The sequence below is a fragment of the Microcaecilia unicolor genome, chromosome 5 (genome assembly GCF_901765095.1).
Source record: "Microcaecilia unicolor chromosome 5, aMicUni1.1, whole genome shotgun sequence".
Lineage (NCBI taxonomy): Eukaryota > Metazoa > Chordata > Amphibia > Gymnophiona > Siphonopidae > Microcaecilia > Microcaecilia unicolor.
The window spans coordinates 61,993,886-62,009,828 of NC_044035.1; the positions used below are offsets into that span (position 1 = coordinate 61,993,886).

At 41.4% G+C, this 15,943-nt stretch overlaps 1 protein-coding gene across 1 annotated transcript; it reads left to right on the forward strand.

The window, feature by feature from the left end:
* Positions 1–523: 523 nt before the first annotated feature.
* On the forward strand, positions 524–2,661 carry FOXI2 (forkhead box I2). The gene is made up of 2 exons (XM_030204801.1): positions 524–1,118; positions 2,101–2,661. Exons 1-2 carry the CDS (start codon positions 524–526, stop codon positions 2,646–2,648), a joined length of 1,143 nt encoding a protein of 380 aa, XP_030060661.1. The 3' UTR covers positions 2,649–2,661.
* The last annotated feature ends 13,282 nt before the right edge of the window (positions 2,662–15,943 follow it).

The window sequence follows — 15,943 nt, forward strand, 5'->3', positions numbered from 1 at the left end:
TCATCGGGTACATATGCCTGGCTGGCGTTTGATTTCTCTGTGAGATCGAACCTTTTTCTTATAGTAAAATTAGTGATTGATTTTTTTAAGGGGGGCGGGTAGCACAGGATTTGGTCATTTGATAAACCGAAGTCGCTTGGTTATTAAGGAGTGTCAAGGAGCAAGAAAGTCAGTAAGTGAAGCACAAAATTGACCGATATCCGTGTTGTATTGTGCGTCTAAATTACTTGGGGTGAGGAAGAGAACCAACTAAACGTTCACGATCCAAAATGTATCGGTTGCAGTACTTTTGTCCAGCTGGGCTGTCAACACAGTGCAAGTTCCCAGTGAAGGTGTGAAATGTTGTGTGTAATGGAGAGGGAGGGAGATGGGCGGTGCTACCTTGTGTAGCTGTTTCCCCAGGTCTGGTCTGCAAGTTCTGCACCAGCTGTTGATTTAAACACCTCAGTGAGCCAAAGAGTTCTTTAAACTGAGAGGTGTCGGAGGGACCTGCTCTTCTCAGCTTCATCCGTCACAAGGGATTATGAACGCTTTTGGCCAGCAGTCTACGAATTCCCAGTTAGCTCCGCATCCAAATGCTCAGGATTTACTGGAGATGGCGGTGTACTGTGATAATTTCAGTGTGTATCAGCAAAACCTGCATCACCACCACCACCCTCAGAGACCCTCCACACACCCACCAGGTTACGGGCTGAGCGAGTACAGCACCCCGACCACCAACCCTTACCTTTGGCTCAATGGTGCAGCTATCAATTCGTCTCCTTACCTGGGGGGATCTAATGGGGCTCCTTACATCCCGTCTGGTTACGGTGGGCCTCAGAGACAGTTCTTAGCGCCCACTTCAGGGTTTGGGGGGGCAGATCTCAACTGGTTCTCTTTGTCAAGCCAACAGGATTTTTTCAAGATGGTGCGCCCACCTTACTCTTACTCTGCTCTCATTGCCATGGCTATTCAACATGCTCCGGACAAGAAACTGACTTTAAGTCAAATTTACCAATACGTGGCAGAAAACTTCCCATTCTACAAGAAAAGTAAAGCTGGTTGGCAAAACTCCATCCGACACAACTTGTCACTCAATGATTGTTTCAAGAAGGTGCCCAGAGATGAAAACGATCCAGGTAACGAAAGATCTGTTTCCCTTCCTGTTTGTAGACATATGTCCTTTGAATATCAGTTAACCAAACTTGTTAAATAGATCTATCTATCTGTATAAATTATTGCGTTGTTTTTTGGTCAGTTTTTAAAAAGTTGAACTGAACATGCTTTGCTATAAACCTTGAACAACTCTTAACCTGTCATTCATCTATTTACACTGTATATTTTGAGTTCAGTCTTTTATTTGCATTGTGTGCATATTTTGTGTTTAATACAAAACCTGCATGTTGAAATAGGAAATGTGGCTAAACTACATCCATACAGCTATATGCCATAAGTGCAAAGGCTGTGTAGTAAATGTAGGGGTGAACCCTACATGTACACTGCAATTACCGCATGGGGCACCTTTTTACATGACTCTCCACCTACCCGCCCAGGTATGTAACACAGCCCCGGTACTAACTGTGACATTAACAGTTGGCAGGGGTGTCACTACAAATTGGTGCCCCCCCCCTCCTCGCACAAGCCTGGCACCCTCTGATCCCCCCCACACACACACCCACAGCCTCAGATCCTTCGCAGCTTTCAGTGCCCTCAGCAGCATCCGAATCCCCCCCTGCAGCCTCTGATTCCCCACCACGGCTTCTGATCCTCCCCTTTAGCTTCTGATTATCCTTGCAGCCTCCATTCCCTCTGCAGTTTCCAATCCCTCCCCCCTTGAATTAAAGCCACGATTAATTTTGCACTTACCGCATGGTTAATGCCCCACACAGAGCAGGACACCATTGGCCCAGGCATGTAACACTGCCCTAATGCTGTCTGCCGAGCGGTAACTGCAGGCCAGATGCTTCGCATGACCCTTGCATTTGCCGTACAGGGTGGGGAGGGGGGATTGAAGGGTGCTGGGCTTGTGATCGGTATCTATTTTTCAACCCAAATAAAAAAAAACTTTTTCCGAGTCTTAACTTCAGTTGATGCTTTTCAATTATTTATCTTTTTCTACAGGTAAGGGAAATTACTGGACTTTAGACGCCAACTGTGAGAAAATGTTCGATAACGGAAATTTTAGAAGGAAGAGGAAAAGAAGAAGTGAAAGTGTGGGAGCGAGTGCTTCAAAAGCTAACCAGAAGGGAGACGGCTCCCTCAGCCCTGCAGACAGAGCTGGGCTTCAGGGATCTGGATCCCTCGAGCCACAGAGCTCCCGCGCCTCTGGGGTTGAGCCCAAAGCTTCTCCAGCAGAAACTCCGGACTCCAACCCGTGTTTCACCAACTTTACCTCCAGTATGAGCGCTGTGCTCACTAGTGCCAGTGGCTTCACTAGGGCGTTCTCGGGCGGCCTGGTAGGGGACCTCACCTATGGAAGGCAGCACTTACCTGGACTCAGTTCTAATTCCTCTTCTCACGGCCTGGCACATTGCCCCGAACTGACTCCTCAGGCCCTTTCCAGAATGAACTGCAATGCTTCCAGCCAGCAAGGTGGGCTCAGCATATCCCTCGTGAACAATTTTCACGTCAACAGCCTGATGTACAACAAGGAAGACGCGGAAGTGTGAAAAGCAACATCGGAACCGGAAAGCGCAGGCTGCAACGGTGTTGCGCTTAATTTCTTGACTATTTCCAAATACTGCGCTACCACATCTTAAAGGGGGAAAAATGCAGCTGCCTGCAGACTCATTCTGAAATCTTTTTACAGCCCTAATTCAATGGTTTGTTTACTGTGTCGGCACTATGCAAATAGGTTGAGGTTATCGGAGGGAAAGGAAAATGCACTAATGGGCAAAATAGAGATATTTGTATTAAAAGTCAGGCATGCTTATTCCTTTCTAAGAATAATTCGACCATGTTTGAATAAGTAAGAGGGATTTAGACTTTACCTGTGTTCAAAGTGTCCCATCATTCATCCATGCAACAATATTCTCAGTTTATAAATACCTTTCTGCTGCATCAGTTTCTGGCATGCACCGTCTTGTAATTAAAGTTCTGAAATTTTGACATAATTTGATTTAAAATCATTCTCAAAGAGAAAGTGATAGACTTTCGTTTCTTTTAGGTGTTATTGAAACATGCACAATGAAAAAAAAAAAACACCCCGCAATCCTATTGATTTTGTTAAGCACTATCTTCGAATGGAAGGATGAACTATGGGTTTCTTATAGCTTATTAATACCAAAAGAAATCCTTCTCCGGGACGTCAAATCAAATTAATGGCTACAGGTGAGGTCATTTTACATCACTTTCAGAGCTTCCTTAAAGCAGCCCGGTTAATGAGAATTATTTACGTATTTGGATGCATCAATATGTATGAATTATTAAATCGAAAACCGATTAAATAATTCTTCCCCCAATGTTCTCAGGGGCATTTATTGCTATACAGTAACATCTTAGTTTGATTATCTAAATCTCTCTCGTGCCCACTAACCTGGATGGTTAACATATCAATAATTTGTAGAATCTGAAGCAATAACTTTCATTCTGAGTTAATCAGACTGTTTTTTTTTAGTCGGATAGAAGGCATTGCTACAGATTTTACTTCACCGCTGTCATAAAATCTCAAAGATCCAACCAAATTTTTTAAAAAAATGTCGAAGTTCAAGATGAGAAATCGTGCGGGAAAGGTTAAGCAGTTTGTACTTTGCATGACTGGAAATAGCCTTTCTGATTTCCTGCTTTCATTTTATATTGAAGGTTTGTTTGTAACGTGTATGCTGTAGTGTTTTACTTTCTTTTACGATTGTGAAATTTCACCTTTTTTTGTCTCCAATAATACAGCGGTTTATTAAAGACAGTTGCTAACTCTGTAAATATGGGATCTGCATATTTTTAAATTAAATTGTACAGCAAAACCTAAATAGAAACAGTAGAATTACAATATTAGAAACATTTATACCACAATGTACAGTCGGGGGCTGGATAATTGTCTCAAATTTATTAGTTATATAGGTATTGCATCTCTGACGTCTGTAAATATAATGTTTGAAGCGATCTCGCCATGCAAATATTTCACATAATAATGCGCTTGGTAAGAAATAAAAACTAACATTAACCAGTCCTTATTTTAATAAAGAACTGATACAAAGTTGTTTCTTCTAAAGAAAGACCAGGGTCGGTCAGATTTGCAATTGCTAGCTTCCTACAGAGAACATATTTTTCCATTTTATCTACACGCCGAAAAAACTTTTTCGGAAACCCTGCCCTAAAAGTTCATGGCAGTTTTATATTTCAGAGTACCCGGGAATGATATTTCAACTTTCCAGTGATTACAGTAACCGTTTTAACTCGGAGGTGCTATTTTATATCATCTATGTGGCAGTTCTGAGACTTGACAAGTTACTTGTATTAAAAAGTTTAAAAAAAAACCTCAGCTGCTCTCTCATGTCCTTTAGTGGTGTCCGAAATGTTGACCTCTTCAGTAATGACATTCTCCATACAACTTTGCAAGCTTATTTTTCCATACTTGTTTTATCTATAAGTTTAAAAGGGCATTTGGTATACCAGTTTCAGAAATCAATTTAGTCCAAAAATGACTTATCTAAAATCATTTTTATGTAGTTCCACAACAAAAGTAAATTTAATTTGCAAACGAATGTGAACTAACTGCTGGAAACTATGAAATGACATATTTCTCTTTCGTTTTGAAAGTTAGCATTTATTGTGACTTTAAAGGAAGATTTAATGAACAGGGAAAAGATGTTAGCAGGTTTTCACCTTTACATCTGCATTGACAAAGGCAGTTGACTTTAAAAAGGTGACTTAAAAAATATATGCTCGTTTTTAATCTAAGAATCATAAGAAACCTACACATTTCATTCTGTCTTCTGCTCATGGTTTTTTCCGTGTTCTTAATTAATGATCCTTAAAAATCAGTTTTTACGACTGCATTTCTAACTTATTTCTGTAGCATATTTCTTATTGGCTGCTTTTTTGGGGGTGGAGCGTAGGAGGACAGTTTCTTGTAATTTTATTTAGCAAAGTGCTTTCTGCATGCAAGTAATACTGTAGAAATTGTTCTATGCGTTTTGAGAGAACTATCCCTCCCCCTACCACCACTGTAACCCCCACCGCTCCTCCCCTCCCCCCCCAAAAAAAAGAACAGAGGGAAACAAAGAAATCAAGTGTGAGAAATTCTATAAATAGGTGTTGAAAGGAAACCTACACCGATCAGTAAGGAGGCCAAACCTTTAGCAGCAGAGGTGTCCTGCAAACCAAAACCCTTCAACACGTGGAAATGCACCAAAAAGGCTGACATTTCATCATACTGTACCTTTTTTCGTGCAGTGCGCCTGTGAAAAAGATGTGCAAATTTGGGCTCATCCTTTGTTGAGATACAGACCACTGCAGGTGGAGCTGCTACAATGTCGAACTCAAAGCTGCTCTTATTAACACGCTTTCTGAAAACCTGGCATGGGAAATTGTGTTGGAACATTGGTTTTTGGAAAAAAAAAAATATATATATATATATATAACTGTCCCTCAAAAATTGTAGTTAATTTTTTTTTCAGGGTTTTGACTGCCAAAATGCTTTGTGTGCAATTTACTTCATTTGTATCTATCAAATTCCATCCCCTTTCCTTTCCCTATGGTAAGGTGTCACAAAAACAGAAGGTAGCCAGCAGAAAATGTGACAGGTTGGCAGGTGGCCTCAAGGTGATGCGGACAGTCATAGATTCTCAATGTAGCATCGTGAAATGATTCTGTTTCCTCTAATATACTGTATCTTCAACTTTCTTGGAAAGTCTACTGAAATATTACATATTACACATTTTTCTTACATTTTATTGAGATTTTTGTAAGTATAATAATAATAATTATTATTATTATTATTAGCATTTGGATAGCGCTACCAGACGCATGCAGCGCTGAACACCTGACACAGAGAGACAGTCCCTGCTCAATAGAGCTTACAATCTAAAAATACAGACAGACAAGACAATTAAGGGCGAGGGAAGTACTGGGTGAGAAGGAACAAGGGGAGGGCAATTGAGTAGTGGCTAGGAGCCAAAAGCAGTGGTGAAAAGGTGGGTTTTCAGCATAGATTTGAAAACAGGTAGAGATGGGGCTAGACGTACAGGCTCAGGAAGTCTATTCCAGGCATAAGGTGCCGCGAGGGAAAGGAACGAAGTCTGGAGTTAGCAGTGGAGGAAAAGGGGGATGACAAGAGAGATTTGTCTAGTGAGCGGAGTTCACGGGGAGGAATGTAGGGAGAGATGAGAGTAGAGAGGTAATGGGGGGCTGCAGAATGGATGCATTTAAAGGTCAGTAAGAGAAGTTTGAACTGTACGCGGAAGCGGACAGGGAGCTAGTGAAGTGACTTGAGTAGTGGGCTAGTGTGGGTATAACGATTTTGGCAGAAAATGAGTCGTGCTGCAGAATTTTGGACAGACTGGAGAGGAGAGAGATGGCTGAGTGGAAGACCAGTGAGAAGCAAATTGCAATAATCCAAGCGAGAGGTGACAAGGGTTTGGATAAGGGTTCTGGTAGCGTATTCAGAAAGGAAGGGGCGAATTTTGCTAATGTTGTAGATAAAGAAACGATCTGGCAATCTGTTGAATATGCGCAGAGAAGAAGAGAGAGGAATCAAAGATGACTCCAAGGTTACGAGCCGAGGAGACAGGGAGGATGTGAAAGCCATTAACAGAGATAGAGAATGGGGGAAACTAGAAAACAAAACAGTAACAGAGAGCATCCATCAAGTGTAATATAAAATTACTAGTAGGCTACATTTATAAAAATGTGTAATAAACATTAACCTATTTATGAGTGCAGGTAAGTGAGGGGCCCTTTTACAAAGATGCGGTAGGCTCTATGCTAGTGCAACCTGTGCAAAAATGAGACTACTGCCAGGCTAGCATGCCCCCTGGTGGTAATTTGGGATTTGGCATGCGCCCATACCACCGGAACAAATCATTTTTTACTTCTTACTGCGCACAACATTTCAGGCGTAAGTTGGCGCACACCGACCAGTCACCGCACGTGTAGCACATGCACCCTTACTGCTACATCAATGGGTGGTCTTAAGGGCTCAGGCCATAAGTAGATGCACGCTGGTTTCGATTTTACCACAGACCCTTTTCCCGGCCATTGAAAAAAAGCCCTTTTTCCCCAGACGTGGAATAAACTGGCCCAACATGTGCCCAAAAGACACATTCACACTACCGCAGGCCACTATTTGCCAAGGCTTAGTAAAAGGACCCCTGAGTATTCTAGTTATTAACTCTACACAATAAAAGTCCAGTAGTGCCCAAGTCTGATTGGGAGCCACAGGAGCTTCATATTTTCTGATTACATGAATGTGGCTTCACCATTCTGAAAAATTTAACTGCGAGTTGTCTTTCCATTTACACATAATGAGGTGCAGAGCAGTCGCAAGCATACCCCACTGTTTATACTAAGTCATGCACTAATGCCAACACAGCCCATTCACTTTGAATGGGCTGTGTTGGCATTGATGCGCGGCTTAGAAAACAGGGGGGATAATATTAAACAAATTGCATTAATCAGCTTCAAAGTGAATGCTAGGGTCAGATGAAAGTAGAATAATTATTCTGTAACTAATTTTAAAATTAATAGGTAGGTCAAAAATAGTCACCATTCTCTTCCAAATAAGGCTCCAGTAGGCTTTAACATCATTGCAATAGTAAACCATGTGTAATAGGGAGCCTTGTGCAGAAGAGCAGGACTAACATGTATCCAGAGTTGGCATGTTCTTGATTTTGGCAAGTCTCGAAGGGAGTCCAATAAGCCTTATGGATTGTGAAGGAGGATTGAGTAATTGCTGCAGATTTTGTTGGTCGGAGTACTTTATACCAGAAGGATGCCCAGACAAATTCAGTAGCAGGTATATCAAATTCTTTCTCCCGTGTAGATTCACCCAGGGGAGAACTATTAGTAAGAGAATCGTATAATTTTTTTGTATAGGATTGATGCTTTCTTTTTGCCCATTATCATGTGTTGGCAAAGTGAGGAGAACTTGGAGATGGTGGAGTGAAAAGAGGAGTTTTTCTGGAAATATATGAAGTAACCTGTGTCCATTGAATAAATTGGGTTAATGGCAAGTAAAATAACATATTTAAATCATCATTGGAAAGTAACTTATCATCTTTGAAAAATTGTGACAGATACCATAAGCCTTTGGATTTACAAATAAATTCTTGTTGTGACAAACAGGATGAATCAAATAAAGAGTTGAGCCACAGAGGGACTTCCTCAAATAATTATCTTTAATCTTAATGGTGCTCCAGAGTTCCCAAATAGTGTAGGCCGAGGCCATCAGGAGACGAAGGGGGCTTAGGGTAGTTGTATTTATCCATTACAGGAAGTAGGCAGCAAATATGCCTTAAAAAAAAGCCATCTGGATACATCTCTGCCATAGATACTCAGGGACCCTTTTACAAAGCAGCGGGTAAGCCCAACACGGGCTTACTGCTCGCTAAAAGGGATGTACCACTGGGCTACCACAGCAGCCCAGTGGTAGTTCCCTCCCCCAGTGCACGCCATTTCCGGAGTTGCAAAAATATTTCCCAAATAATTATAAATACATTATAAATATAAAAATAATAATAAAAAGATTTGTCCCGGTGGTATGGGTGCATGCCAAGTCCAAAATTACCACCAGAGGGCACAAAAATATTTCAATTTTTGTAGTGCCAGTGTGTACCTGGCAGTAATGGAGCAGAGACGCACACTGCCCGGTTACCGCCGGGTTAGCGCAGGAGCCCTTACCGCCACCTCAATGTGTCATGGTAAGTGTTCCCCCCCCCCCTAAAAATGGCCATACGGCAAGCGTTTCACTTGCCGCACGGCCATTTCTTGAAAAAAAAAAACAAAGACCTGCCTTTTACCTGCTGTGGTAAAAGGGGGCCTCGGCGCACGTCAAAATCACGCACTGACACCAGCGCAGTCCCCCTTTTGCCATAGCTTGGTAAAAGGACCCCTCTTTGTGTCCATAGCAATGACTGAGAAAATCTAAAGATGGTATGATATTTTTTTAGATCAGGAAGATTAATTTCTCCCTTTTCACAGCTAAGCTTGAGTTTATTAAGCGAGATGCTGGGAGGTTTATACTTCCAGAGAAATTTATTTATAAACAAATCAATCTATTTATATAGACTACTTAGGAAAAACAAAGGAGTCATACTAAAAATACAGTTTTATTTGGGAGCCAGAACCATTTTGATGGCTTCTGATCTGCCCCACCAGGTGAGATATAGAGGTGACCAGGAATTTAATAGGGTCTTAGTAGTTGGGAGAATACATTCACTGATTAATGACATGGACTACCAAATACCTCAATATTTAACCCCACCCCCACCCCCACCACCCCAGAAAAAAGGGAAATGATCTAATTGATGTTTAAGAATATGGGGGTTTAAGGGCATGACAGCAGGCTTTAGCCAATTAACTTTATAACCTGAAATTGGGGAAGAAGAATCATTGACATTAAGTAAAACAGGAAGGGATTCTATGTGGTGTAGGTGAGAATGTTACCCGCATAAATGGAAAGTTTGTAATTTTCTTCTCCTGCAGAAATACCTATAATGTCAGGTTGGTCTCTCCAATAACAGTGGCCAGGGGCTCCAGGGCTAAATTAAATAAAAGGGGGGATAGGGGACAACCTTGCTTAGTTCCTCTTTTAAGTGGAAAAAATTTAGAAACTGTACCATTAAGAGCAATAGTTGCCAGTAGATTTTCATATGATACAGAAGTTGAATCATTGCAAAAAATTTGGAACTGAAACCATACCAATGCAAAACCTAAAATAAATATTCCCACTCAATCCTGTCAAATGCCTTTTCAGCATCTAGAGAGACAGCCAAAAAGGAATCATTGGAGTGCTCAGCGGAGGCTAAAATATTCCAGCGCATGGCCAGAATCTTTGCATATATTTTGTTATCAATATTGATTCGCGAAATGGGATGCACAGGTCTAGTGCACATGTGCTGAACATGTTCCCCCACCCTTACTTCCCAATGCTCAGCGCTAACAGCATGCATAACATTTGCATATCATTAGCACTCAGATTTGGAGAGTTCTTTTTTTGGCGTTGAAGGGCAGTATTTTCCAGCACTGTTTTGTACAGTGCTGGAATTTCGAGCATCTGTCCCCTCAGCGTGCAAAATCCATTGCAGCAACCGCAAGGAGGGTGTGGATCTGGGAAGGGCATGAGTGAGTCAGGGGAGTGCCTAGCACTTCTTTGTGCAGCTTATAGAATACTATCAGTTAGGCATCTACTGACAGCAGTTAGGTGCGAGCATTTACACCAGCCATTGAGCTAGTGTAACGGAAAGAGAATGGACTTGATATACCGCCTTTCTGAGGTTTTTGCAACTACATTGAAAGCAGTTTACATATATACAGGTACTTATTTTTGTACCTGGGGCAATGGAGGGTTACGTGACTTGCCCAGAGTCACAAGGAGCTGCAGTGGGAATTGAACTCAGTTCTCCCAGGATCAAAGTCCGCTGCACTAACCACTAGGCTACTCCTCCAGTAGCAACATTCTATGTAGAAGCCTGCCCTTGCAGATCAGCAATGCGGCAGGCTTCTACATGGAATGTTGCTAGTGAAATAGCAACATTCCATGTAGAATCTCAAATAGTAGCAACAGAATCTCAATAGTAGCAACATTCCATGTAGAATCTCAAATAGGGAAAGGGAAATTTGATTTGATATACTGCCTTTCTGAGGTTTTTTTGCAACTACATTCAAAGCGGTTTACATATATTCAGGTACTTATTTGGTACCAGGGGTAATGGAGGGTTAAGTGACTTGCCCAGAGTCACAAGGAGCTGCAGTGGGAATTGAACGCAGTTCCCCAGGATCAAAGTCCACTGCACTAACCACTAGGCTACTCCTCCACTAGCAACATTCCATGTAGAAGCCTGCCCTTGCAGATCAGCAATGCGGCCGCGCAGGCTTCTGTTTCGGTGAGTCTAACGTCCTGCACGTATGTGCAGGACATCAGACTCGCAGAAACAGAAGCCTGCGCAGCCGCGTTGCTGACCTGCAAGGGCAGACTTCTACATGGAATGTTGCTAGTGGAATAGCAACATTCCATGTAGAATCTCAAATAGTAGCAACAGAATCTCAATAGTAGCAACATTCCATCTAGAATCTCAAATAGGGAAAGGGAAATGGGACTTGATATACCGCCTTTCTGTGGTTTTTGCAACTACATTGAAAGCGGTTTACATATTATAGACAGATACTTAATTTGTACCTGTGGCAATGAAAGCAAAAGGAGCTGTAGTGGGAATGGAACCCACATCCCCAGGATTAAAGTCCTCTGCATTAACCATTAGGTTACTCCATAAGTGCTCAGGCTTAAAGTTACCTAGATTTGAACAATATGCAATAGACGGTGCGGGGATCACATATCTTCAGCTATACCAGAGTGGAGTACTGTGATGGATCTTCAAACTTTATGCTTCTTAATTGCAAAACATACATTTTTTAGCAATCATTTGCAAATCCTCATTGATCCATTATTATGTGAAACACCTTTTTTTAAAAACATTTTTTCTTTTTTTAAACCAGATTTAATTTTACTACTTTGTCACCTCCATTTTTTCTTTTTTCCTTTTTATCCCACGTCACTTCTTCACTTATCGTTAGGGAACAATCTTTAATCTAATTTAGTCAATTGTATTCAACATAATCAACTACTTAGCTGGTGGCAGGCAGCAAACCGTAAACCCAGAAACCCCAACCGACTTGGCTAGGTTTCGCTATTTCTTTGTCAGGGTACAGGTCCTCTGCAAACAATAATGTAGATATTAGTTATAAATTCAACCAATCTTCCTACTATTATTGAAATGTTCTCTCTTCCTTCTTCCAGTACTCACTTTCAGCGCTTTCCTAACCTCTTCATTATCATTAGAGAAAATGGCTGCGGCGTCTTTTCCGTAAGCCAGCCATTTAAAGTTCGTCAGCTGATCATCATCAGACCCCTGATTGGTGTGTTTAACCCACCTCTTCTAACCAATCAGATCAATGACCACCAATCTAGTTCTGAATTCAACCCCGCAGGGTGAAGTGTATTCAGATCGAAAATCCATTTTTGTTCTTTAAAGTTAAGCATTCAACTGTGGACGTAACGCTAGTATTCTATAATGTCAATTACGTGTGTAATTGTTGATATAAAATTTGCGCTTACCCTTGGATTCTATATAGTGTGCCTAGCATTCCATGCCGAAATCCAAGCGTATTCTGTAACAACGCATGTAACTTAATTCACTTAACAAGTCAATCAGCGTTGTTAACAGCACTTAACAAGCAAGAATGGGAACTAATTGGCAATAGTTTGAATTTATGCGCATAACTCCCTAAGTGTATTCTGTAACGCACTGCACCTAACTTTTAAAGCGTGCAGGCAAAAAGGGGCATAGTTATGGGCGGAAAATGGGTGGGAAAATGGGCATTCCAAAATACATGCGCACTGTTATAGAATATAGCCCTCTGCGCCTAAATCTACGTGCCAGGATTTACGCCACATTTTCATTGGTGTAAATGGAGGCATGTAGTTTTAGGCGCTAGGATATCAACTAAGCATATTCTATATACTACACCTAAATCTAGGCACCGCTTATAGACTACACTTACATGGAAATATTTTCCACGTGGATTTTCTAGGTGCCATATATAGAATCTGGCCCTTAGCCCACATCATCTCAGTGCCTAACTTTAGGCGACCTGTAGAGAATTAACTCCTTCAAGTGTAATAAACTAGTTAAGTCTGTGGATTTTTGAAACAGGGAAACCTAATTCCTCCCATCCTTTCAGTCAGCGTCACATCCAAAATGTACCGGACTGTACATACACAGACACTAGGCTAGATTTATTGTAGATAAACCATGTCCATCTACATCTGCAAAGAAAGCAAACAATCCTTGCTATATTACTTGTATATAATATATCAGATGCTCCAGTTGTCAAATAAGCAGGCCATCACCAACATTAGATTTTGAGGAAACGTAATTTATGAGGTGCAGCTTAGGTTTTCATTGCTACTGTACATGCATCAGTGCTTTGCATCTCCCTAAGGTGTACATTAACTTTAGCAGCTAAGCCAGAAGGCCTCTGCCTGTTTGACTTAACCTTGGTTTGTTAGCTGAAACCTTTCCACTATGACAAGCCTCAGGACATGTACTAGATGAAAACAGACCTAAGAGCAAGCAGGAGTAATACTTTAATGAAAGGTTTCAGATTCATTGGGACAGTTTTAAATTAAGGATTTTTTTAAACTGGAGGATCTATTTCTTTGTAGTTTTGAAAGGAGTCAGGACCTTTCCTTTAGGTGACACTTTGCCTACCTATATTTTAGGAAGAGGGAGAAAACTATCACAAGGGGGTTAAAAGACTGAGAAAATAAACAGTTTAGCCAAGTAGTTTTACAGGATGCCCAGCATGGCTGGGTTTAAGTATCACGCCAGCTGTCTGCTCTCTGACATGCTAATGTTTTCTTACTTTTATCATAGTAAGTGTATTTTATGGCCACCTTGAGTAAGATTTTTCAAAAGTAGGAAGAATTAGATAAGCAGTAATGTCTAAATATTAAACCTTGTCCAATGTTTCCCACAAGTTTTGAATAAAAGAGAATACTCTTAAATTTGGCCATTCACAACGGTAATTTTCTGATGCATTTTCCAATTGTAAAATCACAATAAATCTCCCATATAGGATAAACTACACCACAACTTCAGTGGTGTCACTTACTGATACGTATCTCAAGTCAGCGAGAATTACACATCCACTTCTAGACTCGTATGTGGTAATAATTTTTTTCTCTCTGATATCATTTATTATGCATTTTATATCAAAAGATTTTTTTTATGTATATGCATCCATTAGTTAGTTAGAATTCAATACTCATCTTAAAGATGAAAAACTGCCAGGGGGGGGGGAGAGGGGGATCCGACATAGACTATGTTTTGCTTTTCAACTGTGTCAAGGCATACCCCCTGCTTAGAACATTGTTGTCAATATTCTTGCCATTCTCATTCCCGGCTGCAATATTGGATGTTAGGAGGGTTGTATGACAGGGATGGTGCTGGTGCCGGTGCTAGGGAGGGAATGAGAGTCAGAGGAAGGTAGATGGGGGCATGGGAGGGGTGAGTACAGAGAATGGCAACAGGGATCTGATATTATTGTTTTTCATGATTCATTGCATTTATTTTTATTTTGTTTAGTGGAATTATCCTAATTTATGTTATAATGTTTGTTTTCCTTGTACACTTTATTGTAAAAGTCTCTTTGCTGAGGCTCAATAAACAAACAGTTATATATCCTAATCTTCCCAGTGGACTAATACGGCTACCACATCTCTCTACTCTTGTAAAAGTCTGAAAATATAGATTAAAACAATTTTTAAAAAGAAAGTACACCAGTCGAAAACTTGTAAATAGTCTTGAAAGTCTTTTGTTCATTTGCGCAGTGCTGGTAAGCTCAGGCACATCTTTCTACTCTCCGTAGGCAGTTGAACGTCTACCTGTACAGTATGATGACAGCTAAGGGTGAATCCTTGCTGTTCCATGAGGGATGGACTCATCGTTTCACACCACTGTAATAGAGATGAAATGCATATCCGATACCTGAATCTAATAGCTCTCTACAACCGTAAATCGTCTCAGTTACATAATTTCTCAAAGTATGCTCACAAACCATGAGTATTTCTGGGAATGACCACATGATACAGGGAGCTCATGCTGCCAGTCTCTGGGAAGTGATGGACAATAAGGATGATCAATGTTCTGAAGCAGATGTAGAATGGGGTGATGAACTTTCCAAGAGCCAAGACATTTTTTTTGTTAGTCTGGATAATCATTTTAGGTTAGGCTACTTACAGTGGGGGAAATAAGTATTTGATCCCTTGCTGATTTTGTAAGTTTGCCCACTGACAAAGACATGAGCAGCCCATAATTGAAGGGTAGGTTATTGGTAACAGTGAGAGATAGCACATCACAAATTAAATCCGGAAAATCACATTGTGGAAAGTATATGAATTTATTTGCATTCTGCAGAGGGAAATAAGTATTTGATCCCCCACCAACCAGTAAGAGATCTGGCCCCTACAGACCAGGTAGATGCTCCAAATCAACTCGTTACCTGCATGACAGACAGCTGTCGGCAATGGTCACCTGTATGAAAGACACCTGTCCACAGACTCAGTGAATCAGTCAGACTCTAACCTCTACAAAATGGCCAAGAGCAAGGAGCTGTCTAAGGATGTCAGGGACAAGATCATACACCTGCACAAGGCTGGAATGGGCTACAAAACCATCAGTAAGACGCTGGGCGAGAAGGAGACAACTGTTGGTGCCATAGTAAGAAAATGGAAGAAGTACAAAATGACTGTCAATCGACAAAGATCTGGGGCTCCACGCAAAATCTCACCTCGTGGGGTATCCTTGATCATGAGGAAGGTTAGAAATCAGCCTACAACTACAAGGGGGGAACTTGTCAATGATCTCAAGGCAGCTGGGACCACTGTCACCACGAAAACCATTGGTAACACATTACGACATAACGGATTGCAATCCTGCAGTGCCCGCAAGGTCCCCCTGCTCCGGAAGGCACATGTGACGGCCCGTCTGAAGTTTGCCAGTGAACACCTGGATGATGCCGAGAGTGATTGGGAGAAGGTACTGTGGTCAGATGAGACAAAAATTGAGCTCTTTGGCATGAACTCAACTCGCCGTGTTTGGAGGAAGAGAAATGCTGCCTATGACCCAAAGAACACCGTCCCCACTGTCAAGCATGGAGGTGGAAATGTTATGTTTTGGGGGTGTTTCTCTGCTAAGGGCACAGGACTACTTCACCGCATCAATGGGAGAATGGATGGGGCCATGTACCG

Coding starts and splice junctions, on each gene's coding strand:
- FOXI2 (XM_030204801.1), top strand. CDS start 524: ATGAACGCTTTTGGCCAGCAGTCTACGAATTCCCAGTTAGCTCCGCAT. Junction 1,119..2,100: donor CAGAGATGAAAACGATCCAG/GTAACGAAAGAT, acceptor CTTTTTCTACAG/GTAAGGGAAATTACTGGACT.